At 43.4% G+C, this 22,500-nt stretch overlaps 1 protein-coding gene across 1 annotated transcript in view; it reads left to right on the top strand.

The window, feature by feature from the left end:
* Positions 1-22,500, top strand: part of slc4a5a (solute carrier family 4 member 5a) — a 57,961-nt gene that overhangs the window by 30,754 nt on the left and 4,707 nt on the right. Inside the window, exons 13-23 of the mRNA XM_063194921.1 lie at positions 6,356-6,530; positions 8,500-8,633; positions 9,034-9,305; positions 10,536-10,597; positions 11,032-11,223; positions 13,828-13,941; positions 14,419-14,580; positions 14,827-15,005; positions 15,799-15,871; positions 16,288-16,356; positions 19,940-20,113. Of these exons, the coding sequence (XP_063050991.1) occupies positions 6,356-6,530; positions 8,500-8,633; positions 9,034-9,305; positions 10,536-10,597; positions 11,032-11,223; positions 13,828-13,941; positions 14,419-14,580; positions 14,827-15,005; positions 15,799-15,871; positions 16,288-16,356; positions 19,940-20,113 (1,606 nt within the window). The remainder of the gene's footprint in view (positions 1-6,355; positions 6,531-8,499; positions 8,634-9,033; positions 9,306-10,535; positions 10,598-11,031; positions 11,224-13,827; positions 13,942-14,418; positions 14,581-14,826; positions 15,006-15,798; positions 15,872-16,287; positions 16,357-19,939; positions 20,114-22,500) is intronic.

Below are 22,500 nucleotides of genomic sequence, written 5' to 3'. Positions count from 1 at the left end.
GGTAGAACACAGACATCCACACATGTGATACACTAACAGGTAGAACACAGACATCCACACATGTGACACACTAACAGGTAGAACACAGACACCCACACAGGTGACACACTAAAGGGCTCTGCATACTTCACGTGCGCACTTTGGCGCGAGTGGCGCGAGAACCATTAATGACGTCATCACTTGCGACAGACTATTCATACTTCAAATGGCTTTCGCTCGCATTGTCGGAAGTGCCCTCTGCTGTTCATGAGAGAAACGGCAGTATCTTTCGCAACTCGCAGCGTGAGTTCTATGGATGTATAAAATAGAAAGCCAAACACGGCTGCTGTAGGGCTACTGAACGTCTGACTTGTGACTTACCACATTGAAACATATATTTTTTGTTGTAGCCTACATTGCCAGATCATTCCAAGACCATGTGAGAGCATTGTTCTAGCGGCAGAATTTATAAATAGATCGCGGAACACAACGTGCTTCTGAACAAAGTAAACAATTGTTTCACTGAACAACATTTAAGAGAGAAGATAAAATAACTTTTATATAAAATACATTTTATTATCCTCAATATGATGCAGGATCCATTCTGTAGTAGCCTACAGTAGTTGTAGCCTCTCCTCGCAACTCCTGCTTTGTCTGCCTACCTGTATGGTCGTCGCTGGTGGCGCACGACAAGTTACAAAAATTCTGGGGTGCACGACGTCGCGCCACGGCAGCTCGCGCCACGGCGTGTGACGTCATTTTGGGTCACGTGACGGCGCGAGTGAGGTCGCGAGTGAGGTCGCGAGTGAAGTATGAAGGAGGGTAGCGCCAGTCACGACAAGTATGAATCCCCCTTAACTAACAGGTAGAACACAGACATCCATACATGTGACACACTAACAGGTAGAACACAGACACCCACGTGTAACGGAGGCTAACTAGCACAGAGTTGGCGTGGAACGTTGGTAAAACCTCCCTCCGATAGCTACATACAGTCTCGTGCCGTTGGGCCGAGAGACTAGTCTCTTGGCCCAGCGGTATCGTACTGTGTCTCCCATTGCTGAACCGTTGTAGTTGACGAGGTCGCACGTTCGATCCCCGAGGGGGGTGAACAGGTGCAAGATGACCTCCGTCACAGTGGTGCCGTGACCCGGATGGGAGTGAGGTTTAAGGGGGAGAGTGTAACGGAGGCTAACTAGCACAGAGTTGGCGTGGAACGTTGGTAAAACCTCCCTCCGATAGCTTCATACAGTCTCGTGCCGTTTAGCCGAGAGACTAGTCTCTTGGCCCAGCGGTATCGTACTGTGTCTCCCATTGCCGAACCGTTGTAGTTGACGAGGTCGCACGTTCGATCCCCGAGGGGGGAGAACAGGTGCAAGATAACCTCCGTCACACACACAGATGATACACTAGCAGGTAGGTAGAATACAGATACACACAGGTGACGCACTAGCAGGGAGAATGCAGACACCCACACAGGTGACGCACTAGCAGGGAGAATGCAGACACCCACACAGGTGATACACTTGTCTGGTTACCACCAGACCTAATCGCAAATGAGATTGTCTTTCACATCGGCACGATTGTGCAAGGCAGCATGGGATTTCCCAGGCTAGTGGTACACTGGCAGGTAGGTACAATAGAATGCAGACATCCACACAGGTGATACACTAGCAGGTAGAATACAGACATCCACACAGGTGATACACTAGCAGGTAGAATGCAGACACCCACACAGGTGATACACTGGCAGGTAGAACACAGACATCCATACATGTGACACACTAACAGGTAGGTAGAATACAGATACACACACAGATGATACACTAGCAGGTAGGTACAATAGAAGGCAGACATCCACACAGGTGACACACTAACAGGTAGAATACAGACATCCACACAGGTGATACACTAGCACAGGGATCCCCAAACTAAGGCCCGGGGGCCGGATGCGGCCCGCCAGGCCCCTTTGACCGGCCCTCCACCTCTCTGCATGTCACCATTTGAACAGGCACCAATTGAATTTTGTGCTAGAAATTATGAAAGAAGGAAGCAAAGGACAGCACTCTTCAGATTTCTCTCTGTTTATTCGCCTATGAAAGTTTCAGGCAGAGCCCTTCTTCAGTGTGTCATGGTGATTGCCATGCTAGAAATTATGGCTATAACAGGCAGTGGCCTAGTATACAGCCCACATGATTGATCCCGGCCCCTGGTCACAGTCAGGAACGATAATGTGGCCCCCAGAGAAAAAAGTTTGGGGACCCCTGCACTAGCAGGTAGAATACAGACATCCACACAGGTGACACACTGGCAGGTAGAATACAGACATCCACACAGGTGATACACTAGCAGGTGCAGTAGCTAGAATGCAGATATCCACACAGGTGGGTACAGGTCGTCTAATGAATTGTTCCAAGGGGACCATTCGTATAAAACTTGGGACCATTCGTATAAGGCATGGGATCTTTCGTCGAGGACGTTCCGTTTACTACAAATACCTACGAAACGTCCTTAAATTTGAACTAAACATCCTTAGGTTTCAACTTAACGTCCCTTCAGGCTGCTTATTTTGTTTTAGTTTTTGTTGATTTAAAAATGTAAATCAGCTGTTATTAACGCTCATTTTAACTGTTTTTGTTGATTTAAAAATGTAAGTCAACTGTTTTTAATGCTCATTTTAAATGTTCTTGAGCATTTTTTTATTTGTATTACCTTTCACTTTCTTAAGAATTTGTTCTTTAGGCCTATTTGTAGGCCTATGTGTCAGATGTAGGCTACTTGTAATTTGCACTATCGCTGGAATGGTTGCTTCTGACGTGCAGGATGACTAGACATAAAACAAAACCGACTGGTTTAAACCAAACACACAGGTGATACACAGGCACGTAGCTAGAATACAGATACACACAGGTGATCCACTAGCAGGCAGGTAGAATGCAGACATCACATCTGACAGACACCCACACATAGTGTGCAAGTCAATCTAGTTTCTCCTGTCCTGTGGCCTCTAGCCTTGTGACACGAGACTCAATATCACTGATGGTCAAGGGAAGTTTTTATTCAATGTCCTGCGAATACATCATGTCATTCTGTCATTTGTGATTGGAATGTTGTATGGGAGAAAGCCTCTGAAAAAGTCAGCACTGCGCTGGTTGACAGTGTCAAAACATTATTATTTTCTACCTGGAAGCGGGGCAACAATTCACAATCCTACACTCGTATGTGAGACACTATGGTATTGGTACTGCTGGCAGGCAGGTGGGTGGCGCACAGCAGGGCACACACCATGATGTAAGGCAGTGTTTCTCAACCTTTTTTTAGGCGAGGCACCCTTTCAATTCATGAAAATTTTCAAGACACCCCAAACCAACAACCTGTAGTATGGCATCGCATCCGATACCACACAAGCTTAGAAAAGTAACACATTTCGAGACGTCACACAACCTACGTTCGAAGTTGCATCTGACTGGGACGACCTATATTTACTTTATAATGCGTAAATGGCAGATGAAAGATTCCAATGACTAGCATTAACTTATCAATTTAGATAAATTATGTATTATATTACATAATTTATTTATCAGCCACGTTTCTGCGGCACCCCTGAGGGGAGCACGCAGCACCCCAGGATGCCCCGGCACCCCTGTTGAGAAACACTGATGTAAGGTACCACTGGCAGGGAGGTAAACACACAGTAGACACCGTAACGAGTAAAGCACAGAAAACAAGGTAGGCATCCATGCTTACTGAGAAACTACATAGTAAGATTCCATGTGAGAATTGTGCAGTATAAGGACATACTAAGGTCTTAAGTTCCTGGAAGAGAACTACGCTCCTCCAGCATAAGCCGTCTGGCTCTGTCGCCTGCTCGCTCTGAGCCTTCCCAGTCAAGACTGTTCTGCTGCTGTTGTTTATCAGTGGTGGAATGGTCTCCCAGAAGCAGCAAGACTAGGCACATCTCTTTCAGCCTTCGAAGTAAAGACTCTTCTCTTTTGTGACTATCTACACTAATGCTTGAGCTGCCCTAGTCCCAGGCCAGACCCTCTGACATAATGTGTATGTGTGTGTGTACTCTACTTCACTAGCAAAGTAAGCAACCAAATGTGTGAAACACAATGCTTACAGGCCTTTTCAATTCAGCCAGACACATTGCCGTAACCAGACATTTTCAAATACTGAGGTCAAATACTGCGTGCTGTACTGTATATCGTACGTTTAGAATGCTTTAAATACTTCAGTCAAACTCTTGAGATTGTTTTCATTAATCACTTACTTGAGGATAAATGGGGGTGTGGTATACAGACTGAATTTATCATTGTTGATCATAGATCAATTTTCATCATAGATAAATTTCCCATTACTGAAATAAATACCGAGGACATGACCTCTGTGTCCTCAATGGTAGTTACGGCCATGGCCAAGCATAGCCCAGCACAGCAGCAGGGTAGACAAAAAAGTACATGTACATAATAAAGACACTTTGTGACACTACTCGGGAGAGAGCACCCTGAAGTTTGATCCCAAGGATGCAACTACTAACTTTTAAACTGAATGTTGAGTGCTGTTTCCTCTTCCTTCCTGCTGGTTAAACGGCAGAGTCTGTGTTTGGTTGGGATTACATTGTCTTCATGTTTATGGAAAGCCTTAAGTCACATTCTTTGATATCAGCTCCACATAATTGTTATGGGACCAGCCCGTTCTCTCTCTCTCTCTCTCTCTCTCTCTCTCTCTCTCTCTCTCTCTCTCTCTCTGTCTCGCTCTCTCTCTCTCTCTCTCTCTCTCCCGCTCTCTGTGCGCTCAGCTTCTGATCTCTATACAACTTTTGCCTTCAGCGTTTACTTCACATGTTTGCAGGTGTTAGAGATGAGGGTGGATTCTCTCTCTGCAGAATGCAAATCCACAGCTTTGATGTTAGACATCAGGGGGTGTCACTTAAGCCCAGGAATAGTTGGTTAGCCTCGACCCAAACAACTGACTTCAAAGCTAAACAGTAGCCTGCTTATATGGAGCGACCACCAATGGAGCAGTGTCCCAAGCTGACGCCTGCCGACTTAAGTTACTCTAGTATTGTTTCTCTTTGAAATGTTAAGACAGGGCTAGGCCCCTAACTTTGCAGTTACCAGAACGGCAGTGACCAAGTCGCAGTGTATTACTGAAGGCTTTATGTATAGTCATAGTAGTGCAGTAGACTACTATGGTTGTGAAGTAAAATAACTATTCCTGTGTTCTACTGGCAGAAGAACAGTGTACATTACAAGGCTACACTCCATGCCTTGGTGGAATTGCCACCTGCACCCCCCCCCTTCTTCATATGACTGAGTTGTGAATTAATTCCAAATCCGTAGGCAGAGAACTAACTGCCTTAAACTACAGTGTCACTGAGGTTTCTTTTTGCACTACATGTTAATTATGGCTCTGTCTGACTTAGCATATGGCTAAAACTCACTCTGTCTTTGCCTCTGAAGCCCATTATTCACTGCTAGTGTCACTTGCGTGGGTTAATTTAGGCAAACGACTTCAGCCCAAGTGTGCTCTTCTTCCACACATTTTGACATCGCTACGGTGGCAACTAACTTTGGAGTATGGCCACTTTTTTTCTTTCCTTAGATGTGTCTAATTGCTTTCCTTTGTGTATCCACAGTCTGAGACAAAATCAGTCATGCAACAACAAATCAAATGTCATGCTATATTGCCAGCCAATGTACTGGTGAAAATCATTTAAACTTTCATTGTCAAGATTTGTACTCCACTCCATGCCCAAAGGCTGCCAGGGGAGGAATGGGACATGATTAAGATTCCTTGTAGCAGTGTTGTTGTGGTGAAAAGAAAGGAAGGAAGGAAAACAATATGGTGCAGAATAAAAATTGAACACCATGGTTTGGGAACCTTCAACAAATCTCTCCTTTAGCTCTATCCAAGACATGTGGTCCCTAACGCAAGCTGTTGATGTTTTTTTCAGTATTACATAGCTCCAATAAATCCCATAGCTGTTTGTGTAAAACTTAGATGGCTACCAAATGTTAACTTTTTAATGACTGTGTCCTTGGGCTTCTTCGCCGTAAAAAGTGTGATTAAAATTACTCTTTAAGAGTTGAAATTAATCGTTATTGCAGATAACATCTGCAAAAGAGCAACTCAAATGACTCAAACTTATTGTTAAATTTACTCTTTGGTTAAGTGTAACATTTTCAATTAAGTTAATTTTACTCAATATAGTGTAAATATGAATTGCTGTAGAATTGAAATCACACTAGCCACCGGTAGAATTTTACACTGACTATTGACTCCACAGTACTGTAAATGTTCTATCTGTATTCATGTAAGCTTACAGTACTCTGAAATATTGATGGCCAATTTTCTTTACTGTATTTTACAGGTTCTGCGGTGGTCTGTTCTTGGACATCAAGCGGAAGCTGCCCTTCTACCCGAGTGACTTCTACGAGGGTTTCCACATCCAATCCATCTCCGCCATCCTCTTCATCTACCTGGGCTGCATCACCAACGCCATCACCTTCGGCGGTCTCCTGGGAGACGCCACGGATAACTACCAGGTGCGGCCGGCGCCCCAAACAAAACAAAGCGGGAACAATAATTAGCTATCTGTGTAATTAATCGCAAGGCGTAAATCATTCCAAGGTGACTTAGAATCACCTTTTGTTTTGTTGATGCCTTTTGCTGCATATGGATGTAGCAACTATAGAGCAGGGACTGCAGATGGAAATTAGCTATATAGCTATAATCTGGCACAAGCCATCTTTTTACTTCTGTAAACAATGTCTTTTGTGCACGGTCCCTGCTGAACTAAACCAAATAAACTAAAACTAAACTAAAAAAAAACTAGCGTGTCTTGCCATCATGCATGCCTACGCAAGACAAACAAGAATGATCTGCAGCTATTTTCAGAGTTGTTTACTTGGTGATCTCAGTGAGGTTGACGCACAGTGTGATACAAGATTAGTGATTTGTTATTCATTCATGCGTTGTATTAAGTGTCGCCGCTGACAGCTTTGGCTGGGCCCAGGACAAAGTCATCTGAAAGGGCCCCCCACCCAATACATTCAATGTAATGAGGACCCAATTATGGGCCCCCATCTCCCTGGGCCCGGGACAACAGACCCCTTCTGTCCCCCCTTGTCAGCTTCCCTCACTGTCGGTGTGCTGCTCATTTAGTGTATGTCACTGTCTTACTGTCTTGCTAATATGTGGTGTGTGGATGGTCAGGTAGCAACACAATTTCAATTTAGGGGTTGACAATGTAAACTCAACAGCATCAGCTCATTTTTATTCAATGGCCCCTATGCATACAGTACAGTGTATACCAGGGGTATTCAATTATATTTCAACGAGGGCCATTTTTTCAAATTCCTCCCAGTAAAGGGGCCGAACTATACGTATGTATTATGGTTGCTGACTGTCAATGAACAAAATATGGGAGACTTCATTGAAGTGGAGTGTCTGGGGTCCTCCCCCAGAAAAATTAGCATTTCTTTTCTTGCATTTTAATGTCCCGTGTCCCGTTTCAGCATGATAACGGAGCCCATACTTATATCTCCAAATTCCAAAAAAACTGTTCTGTATTTCTGTATTTGAAGGGGCTTGTGGGAGGGCAGAACCTTGCTGTCCAAGGGCCGCATATAGTGGGGGGGGGCATACAGTGGGGGGCCAGAACCTTGCTGTCCAAGGGCTGGTGTATACAGTACTAGTGCATAGTATACAGTATGGCATATAGATGGTCTTATTTCAGACAGGGCTCTTAAATCCTAAAAAATCGTCTGGATAAGCGGCATTGATAACTGGGTAAACTCTTTCTCTGAAACATGAGAGGTGAATTAGCTCTACTCTCTTGTATTCATCCTTCACCCACATCTCTGGCTATTATATTCAATGAATCCACATTTTCAGTGTAACTGTATACACTACATGTCGGTTGGTCCATTGTCTTTTTTCCCCCCGGTTGGTCGGTTGGTCCAGCTTTTTGGAGGGCTTTGGATGTCACATAGGTCTATCAGCCTTGTTTTAACCCCTTAGCGCAACACCTATGTTATAACCTTACTGTCACCAAAATTGTAATGTCTATGTCTTAATCTGTTACTTAAGGCTCCTGGCACTGTCATAGCAATGTTGTTATGATGTAGTTGAGTATTTTCAGCCAACAGTGAATAGGCCCGCCGGCGACCCCATCTGCAGTAAGAGGCTATTGTAGGCCCATGTATTGATCTACTATGTCTATGCTTGTGTATCCCTGCCTACCCTGTGTATCTACTCCAGAGATTCTTTAAGTATATAGAGATATGCCAATGTAATAGGTTTCTATGGGCACCTAACATGACCAGGTTCCGGTCTGCCTAAAGGGGTGTGTCATAATACTCCTAGCATTGAATAGAACAGTCCTTAGGTCTGCCTAGGTCTGCCTAAAGGGGGATTTCCCCCCCCCTCCCCCTTGCAATAATAGAACCCGGAAACAATGGGCCAATGGAACCTCTCTCTCTCTACTCTCTGTTTGCTCTGTGTGTGCGTCAGGGGGTGATGGAGAGTTTCCTGGGTACGGCTCTGGCAGGGACGACCTTCTGCGTCTTCAGTGGCCAACCCCTCATCATCCTCAGCTCCACCGGGCCCATCCTCATCTTCGAGAAGCTGCTCTACGAGTTCAGCAAGTGAGCATGACCAGAGCATCCCCAGCCCTCCCCATCTCTCTCTCCCCCACTCATATCCTTTCATCCTCTCACGTGTCTCCTATCTGGAGAAAGGGCTAAAAAACTTTTTTCCAACAAGATTCATTCATTCATTCATTCATTCATTCATTCATTCACTCATTCATTCATTCATTCATTCATTCGTCCATCCATTCATTCATTCATTCATTCATTCATTCGTCCATCCATTCATTTATTACACCCACCCCCCACCCCCCGTAACAGGAGTAACGACATTGACTACATGGAGCTGGGGAAAGGGATAAACAACTTTTTTCCAACAAGTTTCATTCATTCATGCATTCATGCATTCATTCATTCATTCATTCATCCATCCATTCACTCCTCCACCCCGTAACAGGAGTAACGGCATTGACTACATGGAGCTGCGTCTGTGGATCGGCATGCACTCGTGCCTCCAGTGCTTCATCCTGGTCGCCACGGACGCCAGCTACATCATCAAGTACATGACGCGCTTCACCGAGGAGGGCTTCTCCAGCCTCATCTCCTTCATCTTCATCTCCGACGCCATCAAGAAGATGGTGGGCGCCTTCAAGTACTACCCCATCAACACCGACTTCAAGCCCGACTACGTCACCTCCTACAAGTGCGAGTGCATCGCCCCGGACCCCGGTGAGTCCATTCTTAGCGCAATGTGTAGAATTTGCTCATATTTTTGGCTCATACTATGTATTACTATGTTTTTAGCTTGTTTATGTTCCCTCATTTTAAAGTCACTTTGGACAATTGTGTCTACTAAGTGCATTCTATACTGTATAATGTATTGTAATGTAATACAGCTGTGATGGAGTGACCATCACTAGGGTTGTGGGTGTGTGGGCCCCAGTTTAGTACTCTCAGAAGGTCTGGGTTCGAGTCGCGGCGGGGCAACTCTGCTCCCCTTCGCTACTACAGCATATGGGGCACCTAAGTCACGCCCTTCTACTTCCGATCCGTGGGGCTGGAGCTCTCAAAATTTAGAATGAGAGTTAATGGAGCGAGTCAAGCTAAAGCCTCATCCCGTTTGCCATGTGCTCCAGATTTCACATATGATGACAGTGAATTTGACCACTCATTTTCGACACGCAAGAAACGTTATTTTAGCTTTTGTGCAAAACTGTGTTAGAGACTACACGTGCGCCTCGCATATCTGACGTGAACCGAGGCACAGCCAACCCTACCGCTGCACCGCGGTTTAAGTGGCTGCACGTCGGACATGCGACGTCTGTTGTGTAGTCCAAATAATTACATATTTTTGCACACGCACAACTCAAAAATCGCTTGCCAAGTGAAGTCAACAAGCACACCATTGGTTGTTATTAATTCTGAGGCACAGCATATGTGTCATCGACGGGGAAATGCAAGGTGGATCGGAAAATAGCTTTTATCAGTCCATTACAGCCCAGTCAAAGGTTTTTGCGTTCCCAGCCTCACGAGCCGCCCGGAAGGGGTGGAGACTTAGGTGCCCCATACAGCATACCTGTACTGTATGTGTGTGGGATGTGTGGTCAACTTAATCAGGATTGGTATTTCTAGTGTACTCAACATGGTTAGCGTGGAACAATAACAGTAGGGGGTTACTTACGATACTGGGTTACTGCGATCAAGAGAAAAGGGGGCTTTACAGGAATGTGCAACTCTTTGACTGTTTTAACTGATATGTTTCATGTTTGTCTCTGTTGCACTAACCCCATTCGGCCGCTGTCCGATGTGAGTATCAGTCATAGTCACCTTTGTCACATTTTTCATATCAGTTGTCTTTTTTTAAATAGCATTATATTATCATTTTCTACATAGTTTGATGAAGTTACTCACATGCACGGCTCCATCACTCTCTCATCTTTGCTTTTTTCCCCTCTGCAGTGGCTTCAATGATGTTTGCTGCTGTAGTGCCAGTGCCAGACAACACTTCTGCTCTGTTTGGGGTAAGTAGCTGATTTCTCCTAAGATGTCACTATCTTACTGGAGGTTTTTTTTCTAGCTTTCACATTTTACCACATATTTTTAAAATTCAAATTGACTATATAGACTTGCAGCAGTAGCTTTTGATTTTGTTTGGAACGAGAGGGATTTGTCGGTAGAAGCATAGAGTACATTACAAATGCATATCCCTCTATGTCCATGGGTGTTTTCTTGTTCTCTCTCTTTTTATCTCTCTCTTTTTTTCTTCTCTGTTGTTTGTCCCCGTGATCTCCTTTGATTCCTCAACCCCTCTTCTCCCCATCCATCCCTCCATCCCCTGATCCAACTAACACCACACCCCACTTCACTCCACCTCTCCGATCTGTACCTCCCTCTCTCTCTCTCCCTCTCTCTCTCTCTCTCTCTCTCTCTCTCTCTCTCCGCTGTCATCTCCTAGTTAAACATTACAGCTCTGGACTGGACTCAGCTGAGCAAGAAGGAGTGTGTGAAGTACGGGGGCACTTTGGTGGGTAAATCCTGCAAGTACGTGCCCGACCTGGCCCTCATGTCCTTCATCCTCTTCTTCGGCACCTACTCCATGACCGTGTCGCTCAAGAAGTTCAAGTTCAGTCGCTACTTCCCCACCAGGGTAAGGGGAAACCGCACCGGACAACAACAACAACAACAACAACAACAAGACCGAAAGAACCCTTTCCCACAGAAAAATATCTCTATAAAACGTGCAAAAAGATTCACATATGGACTATAGCATTCTACTGTGGCACTGTAAAAGCCCCACAGTTCTCATTTGGCTCATATCCGGTACCAGTACGCTCAGCTTACTGAGTAAACCTCTACACATTTCATGTACTGCAACTGCAACATACACATTGTATTGTACATGTGACGTGCATGTGTTCTTACTGTACTTACCTGCATATGGCACATTTAGTAGAAGTGCCTATATCTTTTTTACTCATAAGATCTGTATAGCCATGTAGTTTTTATATACCTTTTTCCTATGGATAATGCCATGCCTAAAATGTACACGCTTTCAGCATGTAGATCACTACATAGGGCCTGAGTGGCATTGCTTTGTTCCCCACAAAGTGCATGAGTGTTGTGAAGAAATGTATTCTGCATGCAGCATGTTCTTATGTGCCCCCTATGCCTTTTTTCATACCATGCGTACCACCTCACTCTTGCTCTACTATATGGCTTTGTCTGTCCTAATGTGATTATGTTCCATCAATTTGTTATTATTACGTTTTTTTCCCCCCAAATACCCCCTGCCTGCCATTGTACTCAATGTGTGCATACATGACCTTAGGACCTTTTCTAATCCTACCACATTTTGTCACCCTAAAGGTCAATGCATGTGCTGTAGAATATAGAACATTAAGTGTTGTGAAATAGTCATTAAGTGTAGTGAAATATTGTAGTTTAGATTACATCAGCAAGGTTGGTGGCTATTGCATATGTAGTTTTATCCCCAAACAGTCTTTTTGTTTTGTCCAGCACAAGTAATGGCCATGTCATGTGTAGCTTACGTAAGCTTATTAACACCTGTAGTGCTCTGAGAGATTCACCACTGCATTGCTGTGACAGTTACACTCGTTCACATCTACAATGGTAAACTGTTAAGATCACTATGTAGCCTATAACTAATATTTCCATATGATAACACCTGATTCTTAGGAACATTTACAAGCAGAAGGCTTGTAGAAGGTCTACATATACATTGTATAGAACTCTGATTGGCAGGAAAATCACTCTGAAAGTGTTCCCAACGATATCGTTCAGCATGTCATTGTTGATATGCAAATGGCATCGTTCAATGTAAAGTTTTAACTTTTTTTAACATTATATATCACATTACATCATGCTTAGGGTATTGGTTACAATCCCTGGAGGAACAATGAGGGGTTAGGTGCCTTGCTCAAGGACTCTTCAGCTTTTGGATGTAGGTGTAGGGAGAGGTAAGGGTGGGATTTGAACCTACAACCCGCTGATCTTAAGACCACCTCCCTAACCGTCAGGACTACAATTTTGCTGCCATGGCTACCCAAAGTCTTTATCTTTGCAGTTTTTGTTGTAGATGTGAACACACCTTTATGCTTGTTTATAGATTGCTGATAGTATCTTTGTGATGTAACCATTCCCCATGCTCTTCCTGTCCAATCCTTAGCTGAATGTTAATCACAGCTAATCACAGAGCTAAAAACATTAGTCAACATATGTCTGGTTTTGGGCAATATTCTTCTGCATTCTTTTGAAATTCCACATTTGAATGTGTGTAAACAATCAAAAAGCTCAATTTAAATGCTAATACCTATTTGAAAGATTGCCAACAACCAGAGTTTGAATTGGCCTGGAGCCTGTCTCCTCACCTCAGCAATACTGCCAGCCCTATAACTTTTGTATTTATTATTGTAATAAAATAGACTGAGATATTGGCCTCTGTAAGTAAAGAAAGCCTCTCCTTCCTCCTACAAATCTAATTTAACAGACACCCGCAACTACCTCTGCCAGTCTTTTTGTGTGTCTGTCCGCATTTACACTGAATGGGAAATCAAACAAATAGGACTAACTCCGGCAGAGACGTCTGCCTTTGTGTGCTGTTTTGGATCCATAACAGACTCAACAAATATAATAATTTTTTGTTCCTTAAAAAAAAAAAAAGTTTTTTTTTTAAATCATATATCTATATGCTTCAATATTCCCATACAGTCATAAGTACACTTTAATTTGATTTTAATTAATTTGAATTTTGATTAATTCAAGCTGACCCTGCTCTCTCATTTGCATAATGTTTACGGTACCAATTATACTAAATATTAATTAGTAATGTTGATAAATGAATTTATCACCTGGTGAGCAGACGGAACATCTTCTGATTGGCTGAGCAGGTGTCCATTATTCCCTGAGAACATTACAAATATGGTGTCATGCGGGCGTGCGTGTGTCTAAGCTGCTTCTTAAATGCTGGCAACTGGGTGATAAGCGGAATAATGGCCTTCGAGGTGTCCCGATATCAAGGGAAAAATGGACTTGGCGAAGCGAACAGCCTCGTCCATTATTTCCCTTGATATCGGGACACCTCGTCGCCCGTTATTCCTTACATAATATAGCGTCATAGATAACCTAAAATAGCAATTACCAACGTTAGGCTTACAGATACAGACTGTGATTGTATGTGTAAGCCTAATATTTTTTGTGTCTTTGCATTTGTGGCATATCTGTCAATGTCCAGCTTCGGAAACTCATCAGTGACTTCTCCATCTTCATGTCAATCATGACATTTGTGGGACTCGATATGCTGCTGGGTCTTAAGACCCCCAAACTAATTGTGCCCACTGAGTTCAAGGTAAGAATATTTCTAATGCGTCACATTAGTGATCTTAATAATGAAAAAAACACTATGGCCTTATTAACCATTATTTGGGCTTGGATTGAATCATACTTGGTTGTGCTAGCTTGTAGTTATTGTAATGCTATGATCAATTTATGTATGTATTTATTTACTTATTTGTTCTTTGTGAAACAGTTGATTGAAGTGCATTCAATCTCATTGTGAATATGTACTGTGCAAATTGTACATGTTGATAGTTACAAGAAAAGGCACTCTCCTCTCCTCTCCTCTCCTCTCCTCTCTTCTCTTCTCTTCTCCTCTCCTCTCTTCTCTTCTCTTCTCTTCTCTTCTCTTCTCTTCTCTTCTCTTCTCTTCTCTTCTCTTCTCTTCTCTTCTCTTCTCTTCTCTTCTCTTCTCTTCTCCTCTCCTCTCCTCTCCTCTCCTCTCCTCTCCTCTCCTCTCTTCTCTTCTCTTGTGTCTGCCTCTATACAGCCCACGCGTCCAGACCGAGGCTGGATTGTGTTACCATTTGGGAAGAACCCCTGGTGGGTGTACGTGGCCAGTTTCGTTCCAGCGTTGCTCGTCACCATCCTCATTTTCATGGACCAGCAGATCAGTGCCGTCATTGTCAATCGAAAGGAGAACAAACTTAAGGTATATGTGCCATCAACCATTCAACGTTGAATGGTTAACAATTTCACATATTTTGGTTATCCGTTATTTATTTCCATTCTCTTTCCCTTCTTCCATCCACTCATTCATTCCTTGTGTATTTCTGATGTTTTCATTATTTTTCATTCACCCATTCGTTTGTTTGTTTGTTTGTTTGTTCGTTCATCCATTCATCCATCCATCTATCCATCCATCTATCTACCCACCTTCTCTCCCCGGCCTTTACAGAAAGGCTGTGGGTACCACCTGGACCTGCTGTGGGTGGGTATCCTGATGGCAGCCTGCTCCTTTATGGGGCTGCCCTGGTACGTAGCCGCCACCGTCATCTCCATCGCCCACATCGACTCCCTCAAGATGGAGAGCGAGTCCAGCGCACCGGGAGAGGCGCCACAGTTCCTCGGAGTCAGGTCAGTGGACAGGCACTGCAGAGAGGCAAGCAGACAGACAGACAGGCAGACAGGCAGACAGACAGACAGGCAGACAGACAGACAGACAAACAGGCAGACTGGCAGACAGGCAGATAGTCAGACAGACAAACAAACAGGCAGACAGATCGACAGACAGACAGGGAGACAGACAGACAGACAGACAGGCAGACAGACAGGCAGGCAGACAGACAGACAGACAAACAGGCAGACAGGCAGATAGTCAGACAGACAAACAAACAGGCAGACAGATCGACAGACAGACAGATAGACAGACAGATAGTCAGACAGACAGACAGATAGTCAAACAGACAGGCAGACAGATAGACAGACAGATAGTCAGACAGACAGGCAGACAGACAAACAGGCAGGCAGGCAGAAAGAGAGAAACAAATTGACAGCAGGAGGGAAAGACCTCTGTCGGGCCCCTATATACTGTATATTTGGGTGTTTATCCTTGAATCATATTTTCAAATGATTCAGCAAGGTAGATGTGGCCAGAGTGGACCCCCTGTAGCCTTGGTCCTTGGACGACCACCTCCTCTTTCCCCCATTCGCTTCGCTTATGAGAGAGAGAGAGAGAGAGAGAGAGAGAGAGAGAGAGAGAGAGAGAGAGAGAGAGAGAGAGAGAGAGAGAGAGAGAGAGAGAGAGAGAGAGAGAGAGAGAGAGAGAGAGAGAGAAATATGAAGTGATAATGCCATAAAATCCAGTCTGCATTGAATAATAAATGGTTTTGGGTAACACAGTTTTTTTCTCCCTTGTGCTGAAATGCAGAGAGCAGAGAGTGACAGGCATTCTTGTGTTTGTCCTCACTGGAGTGTCCATCTTTCTGGCTCCTATACTTCAGGTGAGAGATTTGAAATCTTTTGTTTGAATGTTTTGTCCTGAACATCAATATTTTAAAAGAAAAGATGGCTTCATAATTCATGGCACATACTGTATGTGTGTCTACATATAAATTAGGGAATGTAGTATGTACAGGTTAAGTTAAGGTAGTATTTCCTACTTGGCATTTGCCTAACGCACCTCCTCCAGTGTACTTGGGTCCGATGCAAGGTCCTCAGCTGGTGCCACCTTTCACTGTTGTTTCGCACAATATAATATACTTTGTAATATCTAATAATTAATAATATAACCAGTAAACATGATACAGCATTTTTTTACAGTTCCGTAATACATACTGTATGTCTAATGAATAGTGTCAATATTTCACATTTCTTTTGTGAATCTTTTGTATGCATCTTTTCTTCCCTCTGTGTGCAGTTCATCCCCATGCCAGTGCTGTATGGGGTCTTCCTCTACATGGGTGTTGCATCTCTCAGTGGAATCCAGGTAATGAGACACAGGGCCGGTTCTAATCCCTTTGGTGCCCTAGGTGAGCACCTCTTTTTGTGCATTTAGAAACTGACATTTGTAAACATAGCGTCGATCTGATCTAATAACTGCATGTAATACAGTGAGTCCAATATGTATTTGATCCCTTGCTGATTTTGTTGGTTTGCCTACTAACAAAGACATGATCAGTCAATAAATGTTATGATAATATGCATTCTAATATGGAGAGACAGAATATCAAAAAGAAAATCCAGAAATTAACTGAAGAGAATATATATTAATTTATTTCCATTTCATCGAGCAAAATAAGTATTTGATCCCCTGCCAACTGATTACAGTTCCGGGCCCACAGACCAGATGGGCACTTCCGATCAACTTGCCATCTGAATTAAAAACACCTGTACATACTAACATGCATAAAAGACACATTGAATCAGCAGAATCAGTCCATAGTATGAGTGAATCAGTCACACTCCAACCTCACCAGCATGGGAAAGACCAAAGAGTGGTCAAATGATATCAGGGACACGATTTTAGACCTGAACAAAGATTAAATGGGCTGCAAAGCCACAAGAAAGAGACTGGGTATTAATGACCCAGCTGTTGATGCATTTCTTCCAAAATGTGAGGAATACAAAATGACTATCCATCAGCCTGTCTGGGGTTCTATACAAGATTTGACCTTTTGTAGGGATTTGATAATCATGAGAACAGAAAGAAATCACCCTAGAGCTATACGGTATGAACTAGGCAATGATATCAAAGCTACTGACCAAAATCACTGAGAAAACTACTGGTAGCACTTAATGCCACAGAGGTTTAAAATCCTGTAGTGCACACATGGTACCTCTACTTCAGAAGGAACCTGTGCAGTCCCACTTGAGGTTTGCCAACGAACATCAGACTGGTTTAGGATATGATAAGGAGGTGCTGTAGTCAGATGAAACCAAAATCAAGATGTTTGGCATTATCACAATTCAATGTGTTTTGAGAAAGAGTACTTCTGTCTATGATCCCAAGAACACCCTCCTCACCATCATGCATGAAAGTGGTATAATTATGGTTTGAGGGTGTGTGTGTGGCCAAGGCACAGGACAACTTCACATCGTCAACGAATGGATGGAGGGAGACATGTAATGTGCAATCCTGAGTGCAAAAGTCCTTCCCTCCACCACTACACTGAAGGGTGGGCCATTTTTGGATCTCCCATCATGACAATAATACACAACATACAGTAAAGCAACGAAGGAGTGGCTCAATAAGAAGCATATTAAAGTCGTGAAGTGGCCTAGACAGTCTCCAAATATTAACCCTATAGTAATTCTATGGAGAGAACTGAACCTCCCATTCGCCAAGCTACAGCCACAAACTATTAATGTTTTAGAGATAATGTGCAAAGAAAAATGGGCAAAAATATTTTCTACTATATGCACAAACATTGTCATCAACTAAAAGAAGCATCTGACCTCAGTGCTAGACAACTAGGGCTTTGCCACAAAGCACTTTATCTTCTTTAGCTAGAGGGGTCAAATACTTATTTGCCTAAATTAAATACAAATAAATTAAAATATATTATTTTAAGTTATTTTCTGGAATTTATTTTTGATATTCTGTCTCTCCATGTTTGAATACATATTATCATACATTTATAGACTGATCATGTCTTTATTAGTGGGCAAACCGGCAAAATCAGAAAGGGATCAAATACATATTGGACTCACTGTATACTGAATGTCCATACATAATCAGAGTCAACGTAACATTTCATGTTTTATTTCACTTGACATTCTAATTCTGTGGGATTTTCACGCGTTACTATGGCGCCCCTAAGACATGTGGCGCCTTAGGCGACCGCCTTGCCTGCCAATGCCTATTGCCGGCCCTGATCAGACACAATCCGTGATGAAAGCAGCCAGGGCTCAGATTCTGGAAAACACAATAAATAAAGGTTATGAATAACTCACATCAGCTACATTCGCAGCACTCTTTGCATTTAGGAGGCATTCACAACATTCACTTCATGATAATTTCAGCTCCACACAGACATATTCATGAACTATGGTTTTTAAGTATTTTGTTTGGGCACCTGTTGTTTTTGATTTTTGTACTGAGTCATCATACAGCACACATTCAGCTGCTACAGATGATTCATCATGAGGTCTAGTGTGCACCGGAGAGCACTAACAGCGATGGATTTTAAGCATCCATTCCACTAATGGTCGCATTATATTAAGAATGTCTAAAAGTCTGCCAGCTCATGCACCAAGTGAAGATGTCCCAGTCAGTCTGTATGAGTTTGTTTTCTTTTGATGTTTTTAGCCATTGGCGACTCTCCTTGGGGGTGTTATTGTTGATCATGTTGGGGGTGAGATTCAGTATCAGATAATCAACTTTGTGTTTTGAGAGTGCCCAGAAAGAGAGCCATAGCCGGTTGATTTGTATTCTGCTGGCACCGGTGCCGCCTGCAATTTTCAGGATGAATTCTTGTACTCTTGTCAAGCGAGCGAGGGAGGGAGGGGTGAGAACGAGATGAGGTGAGGCGAGCATCGTTGTGACCTGCCAGGTGTTTTCTGACTCCGCACTCCAGCAATCACATTAAATGTCTTGTCACATTGTGATGCCGGTTTCAAGTTAAAAGCCCGTCTAATTGGAGATTACGCGAAGGGGCTGAATACCAAATGAGACCCCCCTGGAGTAATAATGAGGCTTCAAACAGCGTCTCTGAATTGAAGGGGTTTTCATTTAGGGAGGTAGCTCTAACTCCATTGTTGTGATGGGGGGGAGGGGAAGTCTAATAATAATCAAGGGTTTTTGTTTTTTACACTTTTTTGACAGTTTTTTTACGGTTTCTTTCTTAGGGTATCTACATGTCTCAAAATGTAATTTTGTATCATGTACTTTCAGTGTAGTTACCTAGCCTTAACTCTAGTCTTACTATAGTGCACACTATTCTATAGATTTTTTGTTTGTTTTTAGTGGACTATCTAAGAAGCGTATTCATTGCAGCGTATCAACCACCAATTACTAATTAATTTATGGGCATTAAAGGGGTATGCCACTATTTTGGGGCTTAATACAGTTAAAATCGTTGGCTGGGGTTTATAAAGGTGGTAAAGTGTCTTATTTTTCATGTAAGCCGTTGTCTTGCTTTAAGACAAGTTAAAAGAGGGAATATGTCGCTAAGCTAGTGAAAGTCAATGTATCCGTGTAGCATTGAAGCATGCTACACGGATACATTGACTTTCACTAGCTTAGCGACATATGCCCTCTTTTAACTTGTCTTAAAGCAAGACAACGCTTAACATGAAAAATAAGACACTTTACCACCTTTATAAACCCCAGCCAACGATTTTAACTGTATTAAGCCCCAAAATAGTGGCATACCCCTTTAAATGCCGTCACTCTCCTGACGTTTGAGCCCAAAACAGAACATCTTTCACCCAAATACTACTGGTAGTAAATACTACAGTGGCTGTGTGCGTGCGTGCGTGCATGTGTGCGTGCGTGTGCGTGCGTGCACAGTAAATACAGTAACACTTCCTCCACCTTCCACCCTGTCCGCCCTCTCCTGTTTGTGCAGTTTTGGGACCGGATCAAGTTGTTCATGATGCCCTCCAAGCACCAGCCGGACTTCTCCTACCTGCGGCACGTGCCCCTGAGGAAGGTGCACCTCTTCACCTTCATCCAGATCCTGTGCCTGGTGGTGCTGTGGGTGCTTAAGTCCACCTTCCTGGCCATCATCTTCCCCGTCATGGTACACTAAAGGCCATTATATTTCATTTGGCAGTGTCAGTGAATAGGCATGCATGAAAGAGTAGAGTCTTCACTTGTTTCTTGAAGCAAGTCCAGACCACAGTGTGTGTGCATGTGTGTGTGTGTGTGTGTGTGTTTGTGTGCGTGTGCGTGTGCGCGCGCACATGTGAGTGTGCGTGCGTGCGTGTGTGTGGTTGCACGTTAAATCCTAGGACATCTGTTTTACATGAACATTGATGATAATGACGATAATGATGATGATGATGATGATAATTGCGATGTGTGTACATGTGTGTGCTTGTGGACATGCATGTGTGTGTGAGGTTGTGTTCCTAGTGTGCCTATGTGTAATACGTGTGTGTGTGTGTGTGTGTGTGTGTGTGTGTGTGTGTGTGTGTGTGTGTGTGTGTGTGTGTGTGTGTGTGTGTGTGTGTGTGTGTGTGTGTGTGTGTGTGTGCGTGTGAGAGCATGCATATTTATGCCTGTGTATGTGTGTACAGGTGTGCCTGTGCCTGTGTGTGGGTGTCGTCTATTATGCTATTCATAATGCATGTTTGATTGACACCTTTACAGACAGGATCTGTGGAGGTCATAGGTCATGGCCACCAGGGCACCAGCTGTCCCATTGTCTTGTAAAGGTATCAGATGTCAAATTCATCCTCGTGACTAGGGGTGAGCGATATGGCGATGTTCAAATGTGAAGAATAAGAAGGAGTAGTAGAAGATTGTTGACAAAGCGGTGGAGATCATATCGGCTCTACTGTAGATCGTATATAGACTGGCTTAGGGTGAGGATGTTTACTTTATCACAGTGATGATGTTCACTTTATCAGAGTGACGTTTACATATTTATTTATTTTTAAAATATATATTTTTAGGGGCTTTGTATGCCTTTATTTGATAGGACAGTCTGAGATGGTGCCAGGAAGTGAGTGGGATCGGGAAATGACCCCGGCCGGACACCGTGGGTATACAAGCCCAAATGTGGGGGGCTTAGCGCGCTGCGCTACAGCGCCCCCTATTTTTTACTGGATTTATTATATTCCAATTATGCCGTTTCTGTGCGTTTTCTGCCTTCATTATGGTAGGAGGATGGTGAAATTGTGACAGGAAAGTAGCGGGGAGACAGAGAAGAGATGAGGTAGGGCTGGACACTGAAGAAGGCACACGCCGAAACGTGTCTGTGCAATAAAAAACACTAATATGCAAAGTGCGGCCTCCTTCTTGAAACATTGAATTTGAAATTAGGGCCAGCACACTCAGAGGTTTAAATATTTAAGAGTGACGCCTGCTCCAAGAAGAAAAATGAGGTAGGGCTGGGAAATGACTCGGGTCCCCATGTATATGGTATGCAGGGAAGCCAACAGGGGGGGACAGCTGTCCCGGGCCCATCATTGGTTTCTCATTACATTGCATGTCTTGGGTGGGGGGCCCATTCAGATGACTTTGTTCTGGTCCCAGCCAAAGCTGTCAGCAGCCCTGATGGTATGGGTGCTGTACGCATACGCAATGCACCACAGCATCCCCCCTCAATAGTGCATTTTATCAGAGTGTTATCAGTGTGTTTGCATTTTAGTTTGTTTACAATGTTTGCACATGCAACGTTGCAAGTACAGTGCATATTCAATAACATCTGTGCAGGTTTGTAGCCCTTAAATGCCTGTTTTTTTCCGATGGAAGACTGATAAAAAAAATCAAAATCTTAGGTTAAAAAAATCCTGATACAATATGTTTGCCATATTGCCCACCCCTAGTGACTAATGAGACCAGTGAGCTCAACAGAGGTCGTTTAAAGTCCAGTCGTGATCCCCATCGGCCCTATAGTGAACCCAGAAATCTTGAGTACCCTAAAGTTTTATTGCAGAAATGTCATCTATAGGTCAAATGAAGGGTATTTAGCTTGGTTGCCCAAAGTTGCACTTTGGGCAGTTTGCATAATTAGCATAAATATATCGTTAAGGTAAGGACTACTACTGGTGAATAGGCTTGAAAAATGTAATCGTAGATATCACCTTGAAACTTTCTCAGTTCATTACTGGTGATAAGAGAAGAAAAGTGAAAGTGCAACTTTGGGCAACCAAGCTAAATCCCATTCATTTGACCTATAGATGACATTTCTGCAATAAAACTTTAGGGTACTCAATATTTCCGGGTTCATGAAATCACGACTAGACTAGCAGAGAAAAAGAAAAGAGAGATAGCCCTTTCTCCTTTGCAAGAGATCACTGACCTAAGTACAAAAAGGATGTCATCTCAAGGGTCTCAGTGGAGGACGTCTTGCGGACATGTTCCATTAGTGCAGTGGTTCTCAACCTTTTTTGAACAAACATCCCCTTGCTCTCATCACAAGCCTCCCAACGCCCCCTTGACCTCATCATAATTAGGACA

This window comes from Engraulis encrasicolus, chromosome 3, assembly GCF_034702125.1.
Source record: "Engraulis encrasicolus isolate BLACKSEA-1 chromosome 3, IST_EnEncr_1.0, whole genome shotgun sequence".
Classification (NCBI taxonomy): Eukaryota; Metazoa; Chordata; class Actinopteri; order Clupeiformes; family Engraulidae; genus Engraulis; species Engraulis encrasicolus.
Note: the sequence above shows the minus strand (reverse complement) of the source record. Positions and strands in the feature narration are given on the sequence as shown.